The 25788-nt window shown below is 37.0% G+C and overlaps 1 protein-coding gene across 2 annotated transcripts in view; it reads left to right on the top strand.

Moving 5' to 3' along the window:
• The window catches only part of CNTN1 (contactin 1), a 249712-nt gene that overhangs the window by 212579 nt on the left and 11345 nt on the right, over positions 1-25788 (top strand). The window contains exons 18-23 of one of the 2 annotated variants that reach the window (XM_066991949.1): positions 1251-1321; positions 4620-4854; positions 8483-8586; positions 15469-15655; positions 17200-17312; positions 18464-18620. In XM_066991949.1, coding sequence (XP_066848050.1) covers positions 1251-1321; positions 4620-4854; positions 8483-8586; positions 15469-15655; positions 17200-17312; positions 18464-18620 — 867 coding nt within the window. Of the gene's footprint in view, positions 1-1250; positions 1322-4619; positions 4855-5703; positions 7177-8482; positions 8587-15468; positions 15656-17199; positions 17313-18463; positions 18621-25788 lie in introns of those variants that run through there. The other variant, XM_066991953.1, reaches the window with a different exon arrangement.

Here is a 25788-nt window from a genome sequence, read left to right on the forward strand (position 1 = left end):
GACCCAAATAGAAGGCCTCAGCAAACATCTCACTTAAATAGCTGGAGAGCATCCTTGTAGGTCCCTTCCTTGTGGGTCCTCAGGGTATTCTATAACTCTATGATCTTGTGACTTTTGTTGATTAGTAGGAAAAATGCCTGACCATGTAAGAATGTTTTAACACAAAGAACATGTTCATGTCATTAGAACATGTAGCTAATGCATGATCACCAAAGGCATCTTTAATGTACAATAAATAGGATTAAACATTATTTCCTGAGTTTGCAGTGGTACCGTGTGTGTCCTTAGTATTCAGAGATACCAAATAAATACACACACAGCAAAGAGGATAGCAATCATCACATTTAGTGGAAAAAAAAAAGTCTTTAATTAATTAGAAGGTTCTTGACAATTTTTTTTTTTTTTTTATGTATCATTTTAGAGACTAATTTTGGAGGAATATCTTTTCCAAAGAGAAAATTTAGTTTTCAGCTGCTTACTGTAGTTAAGAGAGTTTAGGTAGTAACAGAGTCTTACAGAAATGAAAATATAGGAATGACTTGTAATGGGGCTCTCGAGAGTATCTTACCTTACCACTCAGGTGTGCATCAATGAGAGATCAACAGGTTGTTGCGTCCCACAGAACATCAGTGTGAAATGCAATTAATTAGTAAATGACTGAAGTACTAGGCCAGCTTCAATTCTGAGTATCTACCCATGCCAATCAAGAAGACACTTGCCACTCATCTAAACCAGAATAGGAGTGGGATAACAATGCTTCAAAAACGTAACCGTGGGTTTAACATTACACATTGTGGGTACATCCATTGAAACAGATGGAACTAATCACAGTCTGTTAGGGTAAATACATGTTCATGCCCTGAGTGCTCGAGCCCTTGGAATATCAGCATCTGAAGAAACACAAGAACAAAACACTGTGTTTCTCTTAAGGCCTACAAGGAGTGTTGCATTTCTAAATATTAAATTAAATATTTATAGAGAGTATGGTTAGAAAGAAGAATGATTGCTAACTACGGTTAGAACTGGTATGTTTCCTGTAGCAGTAGCTATACATTAGTCTTGGCAAGACTGCAGACTCACAGTTATTACAGACTATCATTATTTTAATTGTGTGGGCCATGTGTGCTCATTGGCTTTGCTGATAAAAAGAGAAGTAAATAATACTGTTGGTGTTTTTTTTGTTTATTTGTTTTAGTTTTTAATGACTGCATACTCTGTATTCATTGTTCTTGTCTCTTCTATTTTTCTAGCTCCTAATGTGGCTCCTTCTGATGTTGGAGGAGGGGGTGGAAGCAATCGAGAGCTGACAATAACGTGGATGGTAAGTAACGCGCTGAGATGGAATGAAGCATATACCTTCTTGGCTCTGATCTTGCTGCTCCTGAGACCCACAGAAGGTTTGTCGTTGGCTCCTGTGAGAGCAGGATTTGTATACACTCTGTGGATTTTCAGACTTTTCTCATAAAAATACATTAAAAGAAATGTGGAGTATGATATTTTAGATGTTTATGTATTGGACATTTCTAAAACATGGCCTAAAACGCTCTCTGAATATGTTTTGAAGAGACCGAAACACAAGAAGTACTGGCTATGATAATGCATTGGTGTAACTAACTGCATTTGAAAATTCTACAGATATCTCTCTGAGCCTTTTTTTTAAGTTGCAGTTTGAATAGCGTGCTGATTCTCAAACAATTAAAAGTATAACATCTTAGTTGTAATTTTGATGTGCTGTGTACAGATGTATAAGCTTTTTTTGGCCAAGCTATTTTCAGTGGTTTGTGGGGATAGGAAAAGGGGCAATGGTCAAAAAAGGGAGCACAGGAAGTTCCTCACCAACATGCGAAAGAACTTCTTCATGGTGAGTGCGACGGAGCACTGGAACAGGCTGCCCAGGGAGGTTTTGGAGTCTCCTTCTCTGGAGATATTCAAGGCCCATCTGGATGCCTACCTGGGCAGCCTGCTCTAGGGAACCTGCTTTTGCAGGGGGGTTGGACCTGATGATCTTTCAAGGTCCCTTCCAAACCCTACAGTTCTGTGATTCTGTGATGAAACAAAGACGATATCACCATTCTGTAAACCAGCCCGTCATAATTAATAACTGGATTTTTAAGGAAATTCTTCTATATTTTATGTTTTATTTTATGCTAGTGTGACCAGTAACACAAAAACAGTCTTGCCTCATGCCACAATTTAGCCATTTACTGATATCCACACAATGATATCTTTGTTCTTTTTTCCAAGCCGTTCATTTTTCTGTATTGATTACGTATTAAGCAAAATAAAGAAAGGGAAAAAAGACAGAGATAAAATATTGAACACCAAAATAACTGAATAAAATATTCAAAAAATTAAGATGTTTTCTAAAACCTTTTCTTAGCTAAGTTTAGCTGAGAAAGATTTCTAAGTTAATTCAAGTTTTCTGGAAAAGTAAAATCTATATTGCTGTTAAAATATATTGAAAAGTTTATTTCTCAGTTCCACTAACAATAGGTCAAGAAGTAGATGTGTCTGAATTACTGCATTTTGGGTAAAGACTCCTGGCATTGTGAGTACAGTGAAAAATTGTCTGTGACAAAATGAAAAAAAAACAACAAAAATTATAACCAGGAGGAGAGTGACTAATGCAAGAAGTACAAGATCATTTTAGTCCTTCCTATATGCCCAAGTAGATTTATATTCCAATTATTTCTCTTACCTAATGTCATGATTTTACATGTGTTCTATAATGAGTAACTCATTTAGCTAGACAATTTAAGCATGGCTTCAAATATTTACTTTCCAAAAATCTTCTACTACTATGCCTAGCAAGTGTTTTGAATGGAGGCATTAGATTTACAGAGCCTGTCTGACACAGGATAGACAGACACCAATCTGTCTGTAAGGCTAAGATAAAGCTGTATATTGATTCCCCAAAATGTGCTAACATTTGCATATACTACTTAAAGTAGTCCTTAATTAAGAAAAGAACAAAATGTATGGTAGATTCACATGTTGCTGCCAACCCCCTTTCAGTTTTTGCTATGACTCATAAGCCCAAGTTGAATGAGACAGCCAGAGATGCAATCAAAGTTCTTCTAAGACTTGTTTGGGAAGAAGAACCAAGAAAGAGCTAGGAGTGGCATGTCCATTCCTCATTTTTTCCCTGTTTGCCTTTCCCTTTTCTATTTCATTTTTCAAAGTTTTTAGTGAATACTTCAAACTCTTCAGCTACTTATGCCTTATTATGTGAAGTCGTTTGACTCATTCAAATTTTCAAGACTTTCTAGAACATAATTTTAAAGTGTCAGTCCTGGCTTTCTAAAGTTTTCTCTGGCTGAAAATCATTCTAGGGCCATTTATCCAGGCTGCTTACTTTGGATAGGATTCTGTTTGAATTTAGGCGGCTGCACACAATGATAATTTTGGAAGACCAGTTATCAAAGGTGACCCAATATATGAAATCTTCTACCTTTTGAATTGCAGTGTTGTCTGTGAATCTAAATTTAGATGACATGTGCTTGGCATCACAACTAGACAGCAAATATCAATCTCCCTTTTGGCATGACAGGTTTCTCGAATTTTATCTGAAGTGCTACACAAGTAACCGAACAGCTTAAGGACAAGAGTTAGTATCTGTTATACTGTTCCAGGATCTTTGCCTTAAGATAAGCTATTTCATCTCTGTGAGGTTTACAGGATGGGAAAACATAATGCAGGAGGTCTGTTTTGAAAGGATACTTTCAGTCAGCTTTCAGTGCATGATTTTGGCCACACTATCTGGTAGTTTTGGTTAAGGCTGCACGGACTGATGAAGAATCACTGAATGTAGAGCTTTGGTAAGTGAAAGAGTTTTGTTTTATAGCAGATGGTCTTCTGTAATTTTGTATTTTCCAGTATTTCTACATATAGGAAATCAATTGTAGTTTCAGGAAATATCTTTGGATAGATACCTTTAATGGTCATGCTGAAAGTGGAAGTCATTTTTACTTAAACTTTTACCAATTAGAAGTTAGATAGGTAGTCTAAACCAGCTAACTGTACCCCCTCCATCATCACTAAAAAAAGGTAGGATTAATCATTCCTTTACTCGTCTCTCTTCATCAACTGTGCAGGTGGCCTAGATGACCAACTTTAGGTTAATGAATATAATTTAGACCAGCCACTTGAATTTTCTTTCTCTGTCTTGCGCAGGTATCTCTACATGTGCAGGTGGACCCAGATGCTTGCATACTGTCTGTGTTTCGTATCTTCTCTCACTTACTCCTTAAGAAAGTCTTTTTTTCCTAGCTACAGCTGACGATGGTTTAGTACATAACTGTTCTTGGTTTCTTTCTGTAGGCAACAACTTTATGTGTCTTATAGTGAGTATGGATGAGTACTGTACTCATCCACATATGTACTAGTAGCAAATGTACTACCACTACAGACCTGGATAATGAAGGTGGCACAGTTTTAAAGGGGATGCGAGTAAACCATAGAAGTAAAACAGAAGAAAATATAACTTTAGGTTTTTTGGTTTTTTTTTTTTTTTTTTTTACAGCACACTTTCTGATGCTTTCTGTATTATTTGTTTTTGTTTAGAGATCTATCTATTTGATTGTCTACAATAATCAATGTTTTATCTTTTGCCTCTTTAGCCTTTGTCAAGAGAATACCACTATGGCAATAACTTTGGTTACATAGTGGCTTTCAAGCCATTTGGTGAGAAAGAATGGAGAAGAGTTACAGTTACTAATCCTGAAATTGGACGGTACGTCCACAAAGATGAATCGATGCCACCTTCGACTCAGTATCAAGTAAAAGTGAAAGCTTTTAACAACAAAGGGGATGGACCATTCAGTCTCACTGCTGTCATTTATTCAGCTCAAGATGGTGAGTAAAAGTTCCAGTTAATTTTCACACTGAGGGCCCAAATCAGTGCTACCAACATCATTAGAGAAATCCAGGTCCCTGTCACTGATGAATATACCAACTATCCTTCAGCAAGGAGGGTATATCTCACTCACAAAAGACTTGCAGGTCATAATAAAGAACCTCAAACTCTACTTTCTATACAGTGGAGAACACTTGGTTGTACTTGCTGTCTTAATGAGCAATATGAAGAAGCATTCAAGATTTTTCACACTTCTTGTTAAAAGATTTAAGAATCTTTTAAAAATAGATTCCCATCTTCGTATTTTTTACCTAAAACATTTACATCATTATCTATCAATTTTGTCTCTGTGATCTTAATACATGTGGTTGACATATGTATGTTGTTTTTTTTTTTTAACAGACCACACTAAAGCCTATTATTCTAGTAGGTCAGTATCAGAATTTAGCCCAAAAATTCTGAATTAATGATGGCTCAGTTCTATTTAGTTATATTTCAAGTGTGTTTAGAGTCTAATATAAATTAGCCCTGCCACATTCTTTACTCTGGTTTGGATGCTTGAGCTACCAAGTGAATAATTTAATGAAAACCTCTTTGACATTTCACTAAAATCTTTTTCTTAGTTCTTGCTGGAATTATTTCACATGCTGTGATCTTTACTATTGAAGTTTAAATGACATTTCTGAACTTAGCAGGAGAGGGAAAGCACTAGAAGAAGGTTTACCTTAAATCAGAAGTATATACAATATCGTAATTGCAACATAATCACTGAAGCCTGTTTTAAAAAAATACAGTTTATTAATTTCTGCCAAAACCCCAAATAATTTCTCATATTTTTCTTTCTGTAGAACAGACCCTCCTTCACAAAGTCAGCAGATCCAGACCAAAGAGCCAAGAGGAGGGATATGATAACAAGGCTACATTCTCACACTTCCGACTCTATTCTTTACTCTGTGTACTTTACGGGAGATTTATGTTCATGCTTCCCATTAGGACTAATGGGAACTTTGCACACAGATCGCCCACAAACAGAGAAAAGATAAAGTAGTCCTTTTGTTTCTTATGATAATTCAGGATTCAAGCTAGTAACACTTAGCTTTCTGAAGTGATTAATATTAATCCTTTTTATCAGAAAAGCATACCTTAGGATATCATCTTCAACAGCTGCTTCAGCAAAGAATGATTCTTTTTGCAATTGTCTAAATGAGTTAATAAATTGCTATGGTGTAATAAAAGCCATATCTGCCAAATAACATTTCAGTATCCATCGTTTCTCAGAGACATTATCGACAGCTGACTGATAAGCTCCCATGTGTTTATGTTAGGCTTATACTAACCATGTCAGGCATGGGAGTGTGTTTGTATAGCTCTCTAAGTTCAGAGACATGGCAGAGCCTAGTAGCTCCACAAGGAAGAAGAAAAGTAAATGGGCAGTAGTGCCAGTTTCCAGATAAAGATATCACTTCTGTGGTTGCTGATATTTTAGCACAATTTAGCAAAGATCAGACACTTTATTGATAGAAAAACTTGTGCACAAATGACGCCAGATGCAGGCAGCAAAAGCAATAGAAGCTCATTGAACCTTCTTTTATTTGATTTCAACCACAAGAAGCACCAAAACTGTCAGATTTGTGGTGCTCTAAACCTTACTAGTAATGTTAACAGCTCTCGTGCTATGACCTTCTTTAAGGACCATATCAAACACAGGAACTGCAGAACAAGTTAGAAAGATTTTTTCCAGTTAATCCAGTTAAAAGTTAATCCAAACAGCATTTTGCAGTTTTCTGCTGGCACCAGGACTTGCACAAAGTCACCTCAGTACCATGTAGCATGCTTGCTGGCTTCCAGCTTTAACTTTGTACAATTATACTTTTAGAAGAAACTTGTGCAATGGTCACTATTTTTCAGAGAAGAGGACATACTGGAAAGCACACTTTATTTTTTTTATTGGTAGAATTGCTGAATTAGAAGATTGAAGAAAAGCAGCTGATGTCATCTTTCTGGCTCAGAAAAGACTGCAAAATATTTGTAGAACATAAATGCCAAATATGGATATAAATTACATAGAGTTAATGAATAAGCATAAGCAGATGAATTATTGTCTAGAGTATTGTATCAGCAAAATCCCTGTCAGTTGGAACTTTTCAGTATGAAACATTTTGGCAAATTCTGTAATTGAAACAATAAAGAGTCTGTCACTGATTTGGAACTGGATGAGATGATCACATCTATTCCACCTGTACCTCTGTACCTCTGAAATAGCAAGGGATTTTGCTACTGTCAGAAATCACAACCTCTCAAAGACAGTAGTGAATTTTAAAGAAATATACAGTATTCCATACTGATATATATAAATGTGTATGCATACTTATATATAACGACAGCATTTCTATTAAACATGTGTTTTGTAATGTATCTGTGTCTAGTTATAATTGTAGACATCTTTATTCACTTTTGTGACTGTGGAATTTCTGCATTTCAACATATTTTAAACCAAGTTCCATATCTGACAACTGCTAGTCATACCTTCCATTGCAGAGTAATGATTGCTAGCAGTGAGTGCCCAGACCTTTTGCTTATCTAAATGCCTGTCATTGTGAAAACAATTTTGCAATAATGTATCATTTTTAATTATACATTTGCATTATTAACAGACAGTGAAAGACAATTACAAAAGGTAACTTTGCATATAAGATTATTTTGTTGCCCAGGATAATTTTCATAAGAGATGTAGCTGATTTTTTCTTAACAGTGGCTGTTTTGATGCATAGTTGACTTGATGCCCGGTTGGAAGATCAAGTATATGAAAGCTTTCCTCAGCTCAGGCTGTCAAGCCTGTCTGTTGCAACTTGTTTTGCAAAAGAGAATTGTCCTTAGCTTGGAAAACTTTCTCTTTTGTAGACATTGCTAAGTTTATGAGTTTTCAAATTCCTTACCTTACTTAAAATGAAAGCAGCAGCGAAATTAACACCTTTGTATAATTTACCTAGAACTTAGTTTTCTGAGCCCTGAATAAACGTATGTCACATTATAGTGATCTGTATTCTGCATTGGCTGGTGTCCAAAAGTGAGAAAACAAACAAAATCAACTGTCTGATGAATGGCTGATGGAAGGATGCTCTTGGATTATTTCACACATATGTTCAGATTTATATGCCCCACTAGCCAGCTCTGTATCTAATATATAGTCTCATAAAAACTTTGTGTCATTGTGATTAAATGATATACACATGAATATTTGTGTGTAGCTAGCTTCAAAATATTTGATATATATGTTTTAATCTGTCAACTGCTGTCCAATTTAGTAAAAGATCACTGAATGCTTCAATCAGTTCTTTATCAAAGCCAGGTTTTAATTTACACAAATTTCAGAATGGAATCTGTTGAAGCATAAAAATACATAGTCTGAGCCAAGTAATAGGATCATTGCTTTGTTTTTATAGAGTCCTTTCCCATACAGATCATCACTGAATTTAAAATTTACTCATGTAAAAGTAGATTGAAGACTAACACACTGATATCAAGAAAGTAATACAAAGTCCTGAAGTGAGAGAAGCCCCTCAAAGTGAACATAACATAATCTCATCACTGGATGAGATTGGATATTTAACATGTTTTTTCTTCCAGCTCCAACTGAGGTACCCACAGATGTGAGCGTAAAAGTTTTGTCATCTTCTGAAATTTCTGTTTCTTGGCACCATGTTTCTGAGAAATCCGTGGAAGGATATCAGGTGAGTTTAGAGGTGACACTGCATGCTTTCTCATTAATTGAATTTCAGTAGTTAAATGCAAGAATGATTCATATTGTAACATTCTAGTTCTTAGAGTTCACTTCTGTTTAGTTATTTTTTGCTGTCTAGATTTCATGTCTTAAGAAACAGATTATTTTTGGTGCTATGTACTTCATTACTAAGACATTAACTGGTGTGTATCCACTGATCAACTGAAAAAAAGTCATCATTATTTCACAAACAAATGTTGTCTGTTTATGTTACACAATTGAATGCCTATCTCTACCTTCTCAAAACATAATGAAATTAAGTTTTGGGTGTAATTGTCAACATGGACATGAAATTGTAAGTCATGGCCCATTTAAATTATCAGCAGTTATTAATATAATTCACCCACAAATCCTGTAGTAAGTGAAACTAGGTGACAAATGCCCAGAATCCAATAAAACAGATACAGTGCTATTGTGTAAGACAATGTTTTATTCATGGTTTCTATTCTCCACATCAGAAAGAGCTTCAAGGCGTGTTTTTCTGGTCCAGAACTACTGGTAAAAACTACTGGTACCACTGGTAAAAATTGTTCATGTCCTTGTACAAAGATGAAAACAGCCACAGGGTGGGTGCAACTACAAACAGCCATGTAGCTCTCCAGCAGGGAAGTCTTACATCATCGGTGCACAGCGGATGCTGATGAACTCTGCAGTGTACAGCCAGCTTACTTTGGCTGCATTCCAGAAAAGGGATTTGGGCATTAGTTTGTTAGTGATTTGCTTTGATATTTAAGTTGTCAGCTGCTTGATGGTAGACTCCATGTTCCAAAATGAACATAGACAAATGCAGAGTAACCTCACAGAATGCATCTTTGTGACAGAAGTATATGAATAAATGTTCTTTTAATTACTAGTACTCGGTTCCATATTTCATTATATATATTTTTGTCTCCATGAGATATATGTAATAGTTTGGGGTTATTGTAACAAGATACAGATCATAGTGAAGATCTCAATATGAAATAGCACAGTGTCCCATATAAAACGTGATTCCACATAGTGCACACATTATGCTTAAAATTATAAGCAGAGGACACTGGGGTTTGTAATAAAGCCACTGACATCAATGGTAACTCTTAATTTAGTAAAGTGGTTTGGTGTTACATATGGGTTCTGCAAGTAGGATCTAATAGAAGTCATGGTTGTAATTGAGAGCAGGGTGGAGAACATAGCGCTCAGACCAGCTAGTCATGTAGCAGTGTTGCACTTCCAAGCTGGACAGTATTTGCAGAAAATAGGCAAGAAGCTTTATGCTGGGAGTAACCAGAACAGACATTGGGCAGACACACACCAGGGGACTTGTGGAAGTGTGGAGAGAGCAGCAGCAAGGAGGGCTGGGAGAACACTGGAAAGGCTGAGGTTGCAGTAGCAATGGAACATGGCAATGGATGTTGAGGGTTGTGATGGGGAGTGGGGCAGGAAGTATGGAGGGGTGTTGAGGATGAACGGGGAACGAACATGGTGGGAGAACATTCTCATATGCGTTTCTGGCCACATTTTTATTTTACATTATTTTACCTAAAGCCATGTGAATTGCTGTCAGGAGAGATCGGGAAAAGAAGAGAGGGAAGAGTGTTCATTGAGAAAGAATGGGAGACAGGGGAGAGTGAATATAATTGCAATGGAGAAGCATGGAGGACCTTTGGGTTAGGAAGAGGATAACTGCACTTCTGAAGAAAGGTGGGATACCTGGGAATGGGTGGAGAGTTCTGTTACACAGAATACGGATGTAAGGGATGTGGTCTGGAGTACTTGTTCATCCACTCATTCCTAGAGAAGTATTACACTTCCATAAATCCAGCATGAGCTGATTGCTTGAATATGTACCATGAGCAGTGGTATTAGACTCTTGAGTTTCTTCTCTTTTTTTCTCCTTTTTTAAACTAAGTTTTTTTAGTTATCATGACTGTGAAAAAAAGTTAATATCTGACACAGCAATAAGCAGACTAATAGGCATGAATTACTGTCCCATGGAACTCAGTAATGTGTTCATTCTGAGATCCTTTTCTCTAGAACAATAATAAGCCTCATTCTAGCAGAGGGCAGAGCAGCAAAGGGTGAGCCTGTGCTTCTAGAGCAAAAAAAAAGTCTTATGTTCCTGAAGATCAGATATGACATCCCCATCAGCCCTGAAGGAACCATTGTACAGGGCAGAAATAGAGAAGGCTCTTCTGGAAGGTCAGGGCTGTAGGTTACCTTTGTGAAATTATGATATGAGTTGTGGAGAAAAGAGCACAGATTGGGTCAAACTGCATTATAAAATTAAAATGAATAAGTCTGGAAGACTCTATTCATACAGGCATCAGGAAATTTTTCAATACTTATTTTCTAATTATTGCTCAGCTCTAACACTTGTTAGCAAAGTCCCTCATTCACCAGAACACTTTCTCAGTTTCACTTTGGTCTTTATTATTACCTGAAAATGGCATAACTGACCTCTTAAATGCTAGAGTTTAAGAGGTGGGAGTATTCTGAGCAAAATGTCTGGAGGTATTTCACCTGTGACATGATGCTTTTCACACTAGGAGGAGTCAGATTTTTTTGACACTAATGCATACTGTCAGAATGACTGCCCTCATGGTGATGAGTGTGAGCTGATGCATTTTGCCATTATAGGGGAGTGTCCTCAGCTCACACTTAAAGAAGAGATAAAATATGAAAACTATCTCCATCCATACAGAGAATTTCAGATTTATGAGTTCTTGCAATATCCTGCTAAAAGCCACAGCTCTTCAGTGCATGCAATACCAAAGACACTATATATTTCCTGCTATTTCTATGCAACAGATGTTTATTTTACTAAACACATTTATGGCTATTCACCACCATTGTTCCTCTTACTGAAATATATCATTAGCATTCTCTCTTATTATGAATAGAGTGTCTCTTTTGTGTCCCTCCTATGTAAAACTTCCATGAATATGAAAGATGTTGTTCCATGACACTTACAGAAACACCTTCTGATGTATTTCAGTATATTAAAATTTGAATAAAGAAGAGGATAATGTAGGATAGTGTTTTTTCCCCTGATTTCAACACAGGCAGCAGCTCAAACTCATGATGTCTGAGGCATTCCCTTTCCACAGATCACTGTGTGACCCCTTTGTTGGTTTTGGCTTAACCTCTTCAACAAACTGTAGAGCTGGGGTGAAATACTCTCACTTGTCCCCTAAGGATTCATGGTCTACCCTAACAAAGTAAATGCAGAGCACCAGGAAAAAAACGGACTGTTTGAGATTCTTATCCAAGCTCTGAAATAAAAAAAGAGAGCAAAGTGGGAAAATGTGGATTCTTGTAGCAATGGGGCATATCATTCTAGATACCACTTCCAAAGAGGCAAGAGAGTGAAAAGGAGATTTCTAAGTGTTTTAAAAGACTTTTAAAGTGTATGTGAGAAAAGAAACCTAGGAATAAGGTAAAGAAGACGGTATTTTTCTTAGCTATCAAGAGAATCATCTTATTTCAAATTTTTGATTTTCCAAGATCAGTTACAATAATCCGAATAGATGTGATTCACACTCTAGGAGTAGTTAAGTCCACAACATCGCAGCCAAGAACAATAGTATTTGGGATTTAGATTTAATTTATATTACTTCTGCCTGAAATGTAATATGCTCTTTGGTCTAATTTACATTTTCATTCATTGTTCTCACTTGTGTTGTTTGATGCTGTACATTACTTATTATGTCATTGGCATTACTGTAGTGTAAATGAACAGGAGGCTTGTAGGAAGTTTTACAAGTATTCAAAGGCCTCCAGCATATGCCCTATGTTTAACAAAAGCTTCTCATAGAGGGTGTATGTAGCGTTGCCGTCTTTAGGTAAAGCAAATAATTAAACGGAATAGAACATATTGAAAATGAATGAATTGGACTTCAACGACCAGTTAATATCTACAGCAAAGCTGCCATTGGTCCTATTGTAACTAATAAATTTTTGGCTTCCTAGAACTTTACAGATAGCCCTTTGCTTGTTTGAATTTTGAGACAGAGATAGACCTAATGTCCTCTAGTTCTTGCTGTGCAGACCCTCTCGTGCTTGAGTTAATTAAAGTTAATAGCTAATGGCACACAGCTGTTGCTTTCAACAACAGCAATTTATCTACAACAGTTTGTTAATTACAATCATATAAAAACAATTCTGAGTTGAAGATCATAGGCTTTCAGCTGAAATGACTGTGATGGTTTAGGGTCCCATGCTAGTTTGAAATCATTCATCAAAAACTGAGGTTGCCAGCCTTCCAGAGAAACTTGCAGAATGGAGTGGACACATATTCCTCACTCACTTCAGGGCAAAGGCTGTTCCCTCAGTAAGAAAGCCACCTTGTTAAGTGGGAATTTCATGAGTGGGAGTGCCTAAATTACAGCAAACTGAAATTTTGGATGCTAGTGGATTACATCTCCAAAACACTGTGCAGGACATATATTTGCAGAGCTAAAAATTACCTGCTCATGCCTGCTCAAAGGCAGATATGCATGCCATATTTAAAAATGGGAGAAAATTATAGTTATCACAGGATAAACGGTGGTGGGCAAGACTAAGGCAACAAACACTGACAAGAGACTCTAGTATGTGAATGAGAGTAACCTCTGTTTAGTGATAGTGGCTGTTACAGTATCCAGCACAGTAGTTTTACAATAGGGGAAGAGAAATCCTCTACTGCACTTCTTCTTATTCAGCTACAATACACACTCTGAGGTAAAACAAAGAAATAGTTTTATTAAACATTTAAATTTCAATAAGCAAAAATAAAGTCTTGTCAAATAAAAGTTGTACCCCTATTTTTTAAAGAGGAGAACTGCAATACTAACGCCTTGACAAACTATCTGCTCTTCTAACATATACCTCAACTGAAGTTTCCAAGGAGAAAACTAACATCAGCAAAATAGAAGATTAAAGCAGTTGCTATTTAAAAGACAAAATATCAGGATACCTGATGTCACTAATCAAATCTTACAAAGCAAAATTTTTCCTAGAGCCTGAAATTAACAACAGCATTAGCCTCTTCGTAAGATTTTAAAAGTTCTCATGTAGCATACTCTAAAATCATTATGAAGACAGGCAGAGCTGAGCAGGAATTCTGAGAACAAAAATACTCAAAACCAAAATATAATGGTAACAGCTTTTCAGTTTCTAAGGTTAGTTTAATAATTTATTCTTATGCCTACAGTTATAAAAAAGACAAAACCCAGAAGATACAGTGTTTTACTCTCATTTGCATCTCATGAGGCTATGCAGAATAGCACCCTGCATATGTGGCAGTCCATGTGGAATGGCATCACTTCATTAGTAATTATTAGTAATTAGTAATTATTTTGTTTTTAATTTCTGTTTTGTAATTGCGTCTGAAATCTAAACATAAATATTTGTATCAGTAGCTTGTAAAGAGGTGCATTTTAGGTGCTGCTGGATCGATACTGCTTTTGAAAACCAAGGTTCCTTTTTTTGTCTATTTAAATATGGATTTAAAAAGCTAACCCCAAATAGCAAGCTGTGAAACTCTGATTAAAAATGAGGCCATAAAAACTCAGTATGGCCTGTTCTTTGGTTTAATCTTTGTGTTTATATCTGTCAAGGTTATCTTCATACAATATACCTGAGGCAATATACAACTTTTTTAAATAGAAAATACTTAATTTCAGGGATAACATAATACTACATCTATTTTCTAGGTTGTTTTTTTTTTTGTGTTTTATTTTGTTGTTGTTTTTTTAATCTCTCATTTTAATATTTGTGGCCAAGCTGAAGTGCCCTCATATATTGGTAAAAGCAGGTATTTTAAGGTGCCCTTACAGTTCTTTAAAAATATTTTTTACTCAGAGGAAAAGAACTTTTGATGTAGTACGTGATAAAACTTTGAAGTCTAAGGGCCAATTTGGCAGAAGAGCTGCTGTGCACATAGCTCACAGAGAAAAAGGTAACAAATAGATATGTTTAGGTTCAATTATTTTTGAAGCAAGGCTTCTTTGTAAAACTTCTTAATCACTGGAAGAAACAGAAGAAAATGTGTTTATTCATTAGAATCTGTCTTAGTTATGCTTCTCAGACTGGGTCTAAGTATGTCAGGAAGGTAGTATGGCCTGGTGCATATTTACTGAAGAAATGTATAATGAATTAATGTAATGTGGAGCAATTAGTTGAAAAAAAATAATCTCACAGGATTTCTATGTACAGTTAATTGACTAAGGATTTTCAGATGTTATAAGTTCACATTGATGCTTTTCCCATATTTTAAGCATTTACAGGTTCTTTGACACTTTGTCTACTTTGACAAATGTCATATTGTATTTTGAAATCTGATTGAATTTATCCAGAGAACTTTAGAAAATGATTAGGTACTTATATCTAGATACACACATATAACATGATTGACTTCTTTTCATTTTTCTATATATAAGTACAAAAGGAATAGATTTATTAAAAATTTTACACAAAATATGAAATCAGTAGCAGAGTGTAGTCTACTCTTCAGTGTAGAAAAACAATATTAAAGTTCAGAGTAAAATGCTCAAAAAACAAATCAGCAAGAAAATAGCCTAATTCTTAGAAGGTATTAGCCATTTCCCAGACTTGTAATGACCTAGCTGAAAACAAGTTAAGCCACGGTGTGGACAAGCTTCATAATACAGTCTGACTTAGTCGCTGTTTCTTTATGTCTATATACAGCTTGGTCATAGCCTGGAGAAGAAATTCCATGCTGTTGCTGTTAAATGTCTTTTAGCTCACTTATTACCCAGAGTATGTTGTGTAGAAATACCCAGCATATATTTTTGATAAACTTACCTTGTAACAAAATATGCTAAGTTTAGTCATTCAATTTGATTGCTTACAGATTCGTTACTGGGCTGCTCATGATAAAGAAGCAGCTGCACAGCGGGTACAAGTAAGCAATCAAGAATACTCAACCAAACTGGAAAACTTGAAGCCGAATACACGTTACCATGTAGATGTTTCTGCCTTCAATAGTGCAGGCTACGGACCTCCCAGTAGAACCATTGATATTATTACCAGGAAAGCACGTAAGTAAATGGAGCATTAGGTTATTTATAAAGTTGTGTACTTCATTATTGCATGTTGTATCATGTCTCTCATGCCCTCAAACTTGGCTTCTCACTCATATGCCATGTGTTCTTCCTTTATGTGGTATTGGTTCTTGGTATGAAAATTTCTACCGAGGCTCTCCTTCCTCACTTTTGTTTCCATATACAATGTGGCTGTCTTACAAAAGGCAGTAAGGAGACACAGGTTTTAAGCTCATAGGATAATTCAGGGTGGAAGTGACTCAGAAGGTCCAACCTCCTGCTCAGAGCATGGTCAGCTGCAAGCTTAGACCAGGGTGCACAGGGTTGGGTCTTGAAAACATCTAGAGATGGAAACTGCAGAACTCTGCAGATTATCAGTGTCTTTCTTGTACTGGGGGGCTCAAAGCTGGGCATGATATTCCAAGTCTCCCCTTAGTGTGGGCTGGGGTGGCAGGACAAGGGGTACTGGTTCTAAGCTGAAAGAAGGTGGATTTAGATTGGATGTAAGGAATAAATTTTTCACAATGGGAGCAGTGAAACAATGGAACAGGTTGCCCAGAGAAATTGTGGATGGCCCATGTTTAAAGTCAGGTTGGACAGGGTTTTGAGCAACCTGGTCTAGTGAAAGATGTCCCTGCCCATGGCAGGGGGGTTGGACTAGATGATCTTTAAGGTCCCTTCCGACCCAAACCATTCTGTGGTTCTAAAGGGTGAACATTCAGACCAAACTTGGACAGCTATACTCTGGCTTTCTGTTTAATCAGTAGGGGGAAGGATTGTATTCTGACTATTAAATTATGACTAATTGCCTTTTTCATTAACGGTATTGATAGCCAGGATCAGGCACTTTTGAAAACTGGGTGATCTGAATCACAGTCTTGAATTTACATGCCAGGTTTCTGATTATAGCTCCTGATTTATTAATAATACCTAGCTCTAACATATTCTGAGCAATGCTCAATAAATGCATATTGTGTATTTAAAACACCTATATGGGCTAAAAGTATGTATAACTAATCTGAGGATTTCTGTCAGTAAATAGTATACTGAGCAACTTGGACCTTCAGGGTTCACTTGTGTTGAATAAGACTCCATTTTATAAACTTATTGTGTAAAATATGATTAATGATTTCTGCAGTGAGGTACTTTGATTACTACTGAGTTAAATGATTTAGAACTGCCTTTAAATGGTTAATTAAACATTAGATGTCAATGAATAAATATGACTTAAGCCACATTTCAGGGAGGTTCTGAACATAGTTGCGTGCCAGCAGACACACATGGTCAGCAACATAGTAAAGGGTAGTGCTGGCCACTTCTTTTCAACACAGAAAGGCAAACGCACAAAGCAGCCACTGCACAAGCCATACAAAAATTGCCTGGCTGGAGCTGCAGCATTTTGTTCCAGGAAGGAGACTACCCTTTAGCTATATGAAGATAGCCATAATTTTCCTGTTAACATTTTTATATATCAATACAAATGTCATTGAAGGTTTATGAAATCTCGTTTATGTGCACATTATACATATGTTGCTTTTCAGCTCCAAGTCAACGTCCAAGAATTGTCAGTTCTGTAAGATCTGGTTCAAGGTACATCATCACCTGGGATCATGTGAAGGCAATGTCAAATGAGTCTGCAGTTGAAGGATACAAAGTATGATCTATGAAAATAATTTCTATCTTTGTGTATCCTACGTGAGCTGTATTTTGTAAACAGTGATGCATTTTGATACCTAATTGGACTTAAACATAGTTGCATGCTAAAGATGACAGCACTGTGCTCAGAGATCACAAATACCCAGCAGTCTTAAAGCCGGTGGGCCTAGTCAATGTGATAAGAAAAACACTGTGCCACTGACATGCATTTGGGTAGTGAGCCATCTTATGGAAAAGTTTAGATCTTTTGTGACAGCAGCAACCTGATTTCCCATATTATATTTGGTCATATTATATTTTCCCAGATTATATTTGGTCTATTGGCTAAACAGAATGATTAAAAAAGCTACACTTCAATTGTTTCTCCTTGTAACAGCTGCATTGTTCCAGCTTTCCTTTCCCATCTCCATGGGATCTACAGTTCCTGGAACACAAGTTCTTTAACGTCAGAGAAGGGAGAATAAGTGAAAGGACACTTAACCTCAAAAGATTCAATTACTGTGTAACTACAGCAAGTGTGTATACTAACTATTGAGAGTATAGAAAGTTCAAAAATTAATTCCTGTTTAAGATTGCTCTTTGCTTGGAAGTAAGAAAATTAGTATCATATTGTACATGTACAATTTTTCCTTGAGGAGTTTAATTACTTCCTGGGAATTGCTGAAAGCGTTTCCCAGAGATGATTCAAGAAAGAGTGGAGATCTGTTCTAAAGGTCCCCCAAGACATACTGTCACATTTGTCATAGTTTAATAGCACTGAGTAGATAACAAAATTTTTTCTTTTATAAAAATGGTAATAAGTTTTATGTCAGACAACCCAACTGAGAAGTGAGATTTTTATTTGATGTTCTTTGCCACCCTCCATTATTATCCTCCATCATTCAAGTACATATTCTGAATGGAGAAGCTGAAACTATTTTTCAAATGGTGGCGTAATTTTATAACAGTGAAAACAATGAGAAAACATTCTGTCTAGATTGACCTTATGTAAAAATGGAAAAAGTAGTATTTGCCACTGTGTTTTGAGATATATAGGTTTCATTCATAAATAAAAACCTAAAACTTTTTAATTCACTCACTGTGCATATACAACTGTGTTTTTGTGGAAATGTAGCATTTCAGTAACTATAGTTACTCTGACTTTCCTAGGTGTTATATAGGCCAGATGGACAACACGAAGGCAAGTTGTTTTCAACTGGAAAACACACAATAGAGGTCCCAGTCCCCAGTGATGGTGAATATGTTGTTGAGGTCCGAGCACACAGTGAAGGAGGAGATGGAGAAGTAGCTCAAATTAAAATTTCAGGTGAGCTGAAAGAAATTCCTTTTTTCCTTCCAATGCTCCTTGGAAATCTTAGAATAAATACTTTCCTCTTATACACTATCTAGAGATAAGCACACCAGCTCTTCAACACTGATGACTGTCTGCACTGGTAATTATGGTTTATCTTAAAATCTTGCTGACAACTGATAATACACACAGGATGCTTCAGCAGCAGCCCAGCTCAATCCTGGATGCACTGCCAATTTTCCAAATATCACTGTTTCTACTGGTGCCAGCAGTTAGGCTGCCAGTTTTAGTAGAGTACTTCAAGCACAACTACCCAGTGCAGGCCTCGGACTCGAGAAGTCTGCTTGCAGTAATCCTATAGCTCCTAGTATCTGTTAACCTCTGCATCTCATTCCTTCGTCAACTGCCTTGAAGAGGAGAGAAAGTAACAGAAAAGTAAGTGGTCCACAGTGGTCCACAGACCACTTGCTAAGGGAGTTCCACTTCTCAGGGGAGAAGGGAAGCTGTAACACATACAGATGAATAAGCAATGAGAAATGCAAAGTGCTCAACTTTGGAGTGGTTCAGATGATTAGTAAAGAGGGTGGATGAAGCTGATTCATCTTGTGCTCAGTATTGACTCTAAATACAAGGTCAGACATGGTCTGCACATCTCTTTCCTGTTAGTTTTGTAATTTAAGTAGTGCCTTAGCACAGGTTACAGGTCAATAATTGTGTTTTGAAATTTGCTGGTGAGTGAATTCTTAATCCATTTAGCATATGCTCTACTAATTGTATCATTTTTTTCATGAAAATGTCAACCACTTTAGAAAAACCATAATAAATTGCATTATATTATCATACTCCTCGGGAATCACTTCACATTTTATGAGTTGTAAAAAAGTTAAAGCAGCTGTTATCTTTTGGACGTATATTATTAGGTCATCTTTGTATCACACATATATTATTATCTACTATCAGTGTGGTGCAAAGACCTTGTAGGTTGCAAACTGGAAGCAGAACCGTCATGCCAGCACAATGTTGAACACAAGCTATTAAGTATTGACAGTAAGGCCTGTCCCAAACCCTCCTGTACAGAGATAGCACCTCTCCTTTGTTAGCACCTCTAGAAGAGTTAGTGCTCTACAAATGCTAGTTTTGCATTGCTCTGTGTTCCACACTGCAGATAAGTTTTGGGATGCAACTTCTCCTGTATGCCAGATAGATAGGGAGGCACAGTACCTCAGAGGGCAGCATTCCCTGGAGTCAATTTAGGAAAGAAGACTGAAAAGAAGACAAAAGACAGGGCAGTCTCTTTGGTATATGCATTTTATAGAGAACTGGGTGAGAATTTCATGCTATTTCTGTAATCAAACCATGCTTTTTCTAAAGAGCAGAGAGAAGTACAGCTTTAATACCTACACGTGGGAAATTCTGTCTGCTAATTTTTATTAGCAGGCAATTTTCCAGTAGTGTGAGATGGCTTAGAATAATTATCCAAAAAGGATAATTATTGAGAACTATGTTACAAAATGGTGAGAAGATTTTAAGTAATTATGATTTTTCTTGGAAACTTGCAGAGGAGAAGACCTGGTTTCCTAGAAATGTGTGTTCTGGTGGTCAGCAGGACAGAATGGAACTTAAATATTTAGGGAAAGCAAAGCATAAGGCATTTTATCTAATTCAGAGAGGACCACTGCCTTCAGGCATCTGATTCCAAAATTTACAAGCCAAATTAATTCCATATATAAGTGACTGGGGAGAATTATGAAACTAGAACAGGGATTCAAAATAGCCTGGATGCTGACCAGGACTGACCAAATCCTAAGCAAACTGGAAGCATGCACCGAAGAGAGAGGAATGTCTAGAATATCTGTGTGTCTTCCAAATTGGTGTTTTGCTGCTATTCATTTTGTATCAAATCCAAAGTAATCCACCTTATACATGTGACTTAGGTATCTATGTTTCCATTAAATCAGTTGTCATCTAGGATGTAATTCAGATGTTTAAACATTCAGAAACTTAAACAAAGCCTGTAGCATTTGTCATGCCCTAAATTACCAGGGACATCCACATAATGCTGGCAGGCATTACAGGATCTACAAGAGATCTACATCTAGAGTAGATCTACAGAAAATATAGAATCTAGATCTTATGGATCAGCAACTGGAGGCCAGGCAGGAAGTTAGAAGGCATTTTTGGCCTATATTTCAGGCATCTGATTTGCACTTTTTTTTTTTTTGCAAAAAAACATGTTCTTGGTTTGTGTGGCTGCTATTGCTGTGCTAGGCTAGAGCGTTGTCAGTATGTTGTAGATGTGCAATTCTAAGCACTTGCTGAGATACGTCTTTCACTGGTTTAAGTTCAAGACCATCTAGTTCAAGAACCCTAACTGGCCCTAAGGCTTAAATTTAGGTATTAAAACTACAGCACATTTTAACAAACGTAAGTTAAATTTGAAAATCAAATGTAAAAGAATCCAGAAGTGTATGTTATTTCTAGCACCTTGTCCAAGGCAGAAACTTTTTTTTTTTATATTTTTCTCCTCTTTCTCATAGAAAACCCAGGCATAGGCTGAAGAGGGAGGCAAAACATCCTGACAACTTTACTCTCATATAACAGTCAACTTCTCAAGGGATATACAGTTTTTGTTGAGTATGATATAAAGGAAGTTTATCAAACACAGCCATCTTACATGCATTTCTTTTTAGTGAGCATCTTGAAATGGAAGCGCTTATCATAAAATCACTCACTGCATTTATGTTGGGCTGCATTTCATCATATCACTATAATCACTATGAACTAGTAGTGAACTGTCATATTCTGTTGACCAGTGCTTGTTGTACAGTTAGGGGTATCACAGAATCACAGAATTGTAGGGGTTGGAAGGGACCTTGAAAGATCATCAGGTCCAACCCCCCTGCCAAAGCAGATTCCCTAGAGCAGGCTGCCCAGGTAGGCGTCCAGACAGGCCTTGAATACCTCCAGAGAAGGAGACTCCACAACCTCCCTGGGCAGCCTGTTCCAGTGCTCCATCGCGCTCACCATGAAGAAGTTCTTTCGCATATTGGTGCGGAACTTCCTGTGCTCCATCTTGTGGCCATTACCCCTTGTCCTGTCCCCACAAACCACTGAAAAGAGGTTGGCCAAATCCCTCTGTCTCCCACACCTCAGGTATTTATAAACATTGATGAGATCCCCTCTCAGTCTTCTTTTCTCCAGGCTGAACACACCCAGGTCTCTCAGCCTTTCTTCATAGGGAAGATGCTCCAGGCCCCGTATCATCTTTGTGGCCCTCCGCTGGACTCGTTCCAGGAGATCCCCGTCTTTTTTGTACCGGGGAGCCCAGAACTGGACACAGTACTCCAGGTGAGGCCTGACCAGGGCAGAGTAGAGGGGGAGGATCACCTCCCTTGACCTGCTGGCCTTGAGCTTGCTGGCTCCTTTTAATGCACGCCAGGATCCCATTGGCCCTCTTGGCCACGAGGGCACACTGCTGGCTCATGGTCAACCTGTCGTCCACTAGGACCCCCAGGTCCTTCTCCTCAGAGCTCCTCTCCAGCAGGTCATCCCCCAGCCTGTACTGATACATGTGGTTGTTCCTTCCCAGGTGCAGGACTCTACACTTGCTCTTATTAAACCTCATTTGGTTTCTTCCTGCCCATCTCTCCAGCTGGTCCAGGTCTCACTGGATGGCAGCACAGCCTTCTGGCATGTCAGCCACTCCTCCCAGCTTTGTGTCATTGGCGTACTTGCTGAGGGCAGACACTATTCCCTCATCAAGGTTGTCGATGAAGATGTTGAACAAGACCGGATCCAGCATCGACCCCTGGGGAACACCGCTAGTCACAGGTCTCCACCCGGACTCTGCGATACCGATCACCACCCTCTGAGCTCAGCCAGTCAGCCAGTTCTCAACCCACCTTAATGTCCACTCCTCTATCCCACGCTTTCTCAGCTAAGTATGGAGATGCTTTGCAAGACCATTATCATAAATTCATCAGCTACACAATTTTAGATTCATTCTTGAGATACCACAACCAGTTGAAGATTGGAACTACTTGTTTAACCAAAGGAGTCCGTTCCAATGGCTAATGATAGGCTTATCTGTTTTCTCTGAAACATGTGAATGGCTGAGATTTTTTTTTGTCTCTTTTATGCTTTTTGGATTGCAGTGCTTTCTCATAATGCTAGTGTTAATGCAATTAAAGCAATCTTGCAGTCAGTCAAAACTAAAACCATACGGTACTTTGTTCTTTTCTCACTTCACTTGTGTAGCTGCACTGGCCTCAATAATTAACTGGCAGTTAATTTATGCCAGGGAAAGGAAAAATAGAAGCAAGCTCTCAAATCTTAAAATTTCATCCATAAGGGAGGAGGGTAACTTCTTATTTAGGAAAATACTGTGAAAAAAAAATGAAGATACCGTACACTTTCACCTTCAAATATGAAATCAGGTTAATGTTTCACTTTAAATAGCAACATGGACAAAAATGTATTTATATATTGTATATGCTTGCAGCAAGGAAACAAAATTATAGCCTCTCTGTTTACACTACTTACGTATATGTATATGTATATATGAATAGCATTTGCCAGAGGCATATTTTATGATCCTGGAAAAATATTTACTTTGAAGTATGCAGCTTTTTCAAAGCAAAATGCAAAATTCTTACCCAGAGTAACTCAAACAAACATTTTAATCATTTTATCTTTTCATTTCTTTTTTTATTACGATTTAAAGGGGATATTAATATTTATTGCACATATTATTATCAAGTAAATAAGGTAATCATTCACTTTTCATGTAGAACGGTCAAAATCTTTTGATAATAATTTGAAAATGTCCCTCTGTTGCAAAGATAGTTGCAGTAATAAGAAAACTAAGAGGAGAAAGCAGGTAAAAATCATGAGAAATGCTTATGAAAAGAGGCCTCTAACTATCTGCATATTGCATGACAGTGCTGTGTTACTGATCTTGGAACTATTATGCATAAGGTTCTACTAAACTAAGAATATACATCCAAAAGAACTCTCCTCTATGAGAATTATAATTTTCACAGTGCACTTGACAGTTTTCTCATGACTGAAAATTAAGTAGAAAATACTCAGGACAACCTCTAACGTGGTACATAAATCTGCCTAAAGCAACTTGTTTGGTTTTCTCTTCTTTCTCTTGATTTTCCTTCATCATGACATTTCATTTCATCACAGTTCTAATTTATTAGTGGGGCCCAGTTTCAAACCTTACTTTAAGAATTACGAATTGGTAACTTCATGTGTTGCAATATATTGAGTGCTAGAACAAGCATTAGAACAAGCCATATTTTCCTTAATTTCTTTGCTTTTTCTTGTATTTAAACTCAACAGTAGACAGACTGTGAAAATGTTTTCTTATCTGGTTATGTTTTTAGTATGCATGATCCTATGATAATCCCAATGCTGTTAATTTTGTCATTTACGTTTATTTACATGGGGAAGTCTGGATACATGGGAAGTGTAAATGCAAGAAAATTTCAGTTTTAGTTGTAATGCTCATAACTAAGCTGTGCAGTGGCAGTTGAAAGGCTTTATAACTAGAAATTAGATGTGTGTACAGAGATTTAAAACTCAACAGAGTTTCTAGAGAACAGTAACACACGAACAAAAGCAGTATAGATTATTCATTATCAGAATCATGCTAACAAGACAGTAGTTGCTACATATCAGAAAACAGAAAAAGTGGCTACTGTCTTTTAAAGGACCTTGCAACTTCCTCCCATGCACTTCTTTCATCTTCAGTCTGAGTTGCTACATGCCCGACTGTGTGAGCTTGGGAACTGCCTGCAAATTCCCAACTGATGGCTATTGCTTGGTCATGTGTGCTTGGGAACTCTGTAATGCCTTTCAACATTAGCAAAAAAAAAGAAATTTACCTCAACTTGAGACACTTTGTTACATGTTTTAACTCATTACAGGTCAGAGATTTTTCTAGCAAGAATGCTATAGAAAGATGTAACTGTCACAGAAAACATACATTTTTAAACTGTTGTTGGATCTCAAAAAGTAAAGCTTCTAAAGATTCCAAAAGATGTTTGAGAAAGATACTAAAAAAATACAGAGAAAGTCAAGTGAGGGTACCTCACAGGATGAGGAGTGCAAGAGAGGCAAGGAATCCTCAGCCAGGCTAAGGATGGTAAGGTAGTCATGAATAATAAGGAAAGTAAGTAGGAAAATATTATTCACTTTTCTCCACAGTGTGAGAACAAAGGTACTCAGTGAAAGCAGGCAGTAGGTTGAAAACTATCCAAGTAATACTCTTTTACATGGCACAAAATTAAATTGTGCAACTTCCTGTGCCAGGATGTTGCCCAGGACAGACTTGATAGATACTTGCTCTATCACTGCTTTATTTAAAACAATGTCCTATATCCAACTTGTGACTGAGGAGCTACTGACTGACAGAAGTAGCGAAGAATATGAGATGAAAGTTGTATTCTGCATGCAGTGAATTCATTTTTCTTTCTGCTGCATTTGTTACAGACCTCTGTTGGAGTCCTGAATGGGACAGGCCTTTCTTCTGACTCACTGAGGCTGACCCTATACTCCCAGCTTCAGTAAAGTGTACTATGAAATGCCTGAATAATATTTAGTTGACAGACAAAGGATTAGTTCTTCTTTAGAAATCATTTCATACTCTTTTTACTGTTTTCAGCAGTTTGGATGTTACTCACCAATCAATGTCTGACTTCTAAAATGAGAAGAAGAAAAATAAATTGAGCTTCACTGTGCAGTTAGGAATACCTTTTTGAAAAAAAATGGCAAGATTTTGGCTGCCACTGTTTCATTAGGGCCATCAATTCATCAATGAATTAATGGTGTGGCATTCAAAGTTAATTTGGCTGAGTTTTTCTTCATTATTTTATTTCCTTATTGAGATATATCATATGGGTATTATGGGTATTTTAAGCTTTCTCGTTAGACCTACACAGGAACACTATACTCCATCTCTTTTATGAAGCAAATTGCTTGTTATTTTACGTTTGATTTGCCATTAGAAGAAGATGGAGGAAATATGAAAGTTCCATATGTATTTTAACTCTTTTTTTCCTTAAATGTAGCAACATAGCAAAAGGCAGAAATCACAGAAAAAATCACATAGCCCATAGAGTGAATGCCAAGATTAGTATTTTGCTTTAATATAGTAATTCCTTTGATGCATAAT

The sequence above is a fragment of the Anser cygnoides genome, chromosome 1 (assembly GCF_040182565.1).
Source record: "Anser cygnoides isolate HZ-2024a breed goose chromosome 1, Taihu_goose_T2T_genome, whole genome shotgun sequence".
NCBI lineage: Eukaryota > Metazoa > Chordata > Aves > Anseriformes > Anatidae > Anser > Anser cygnoides.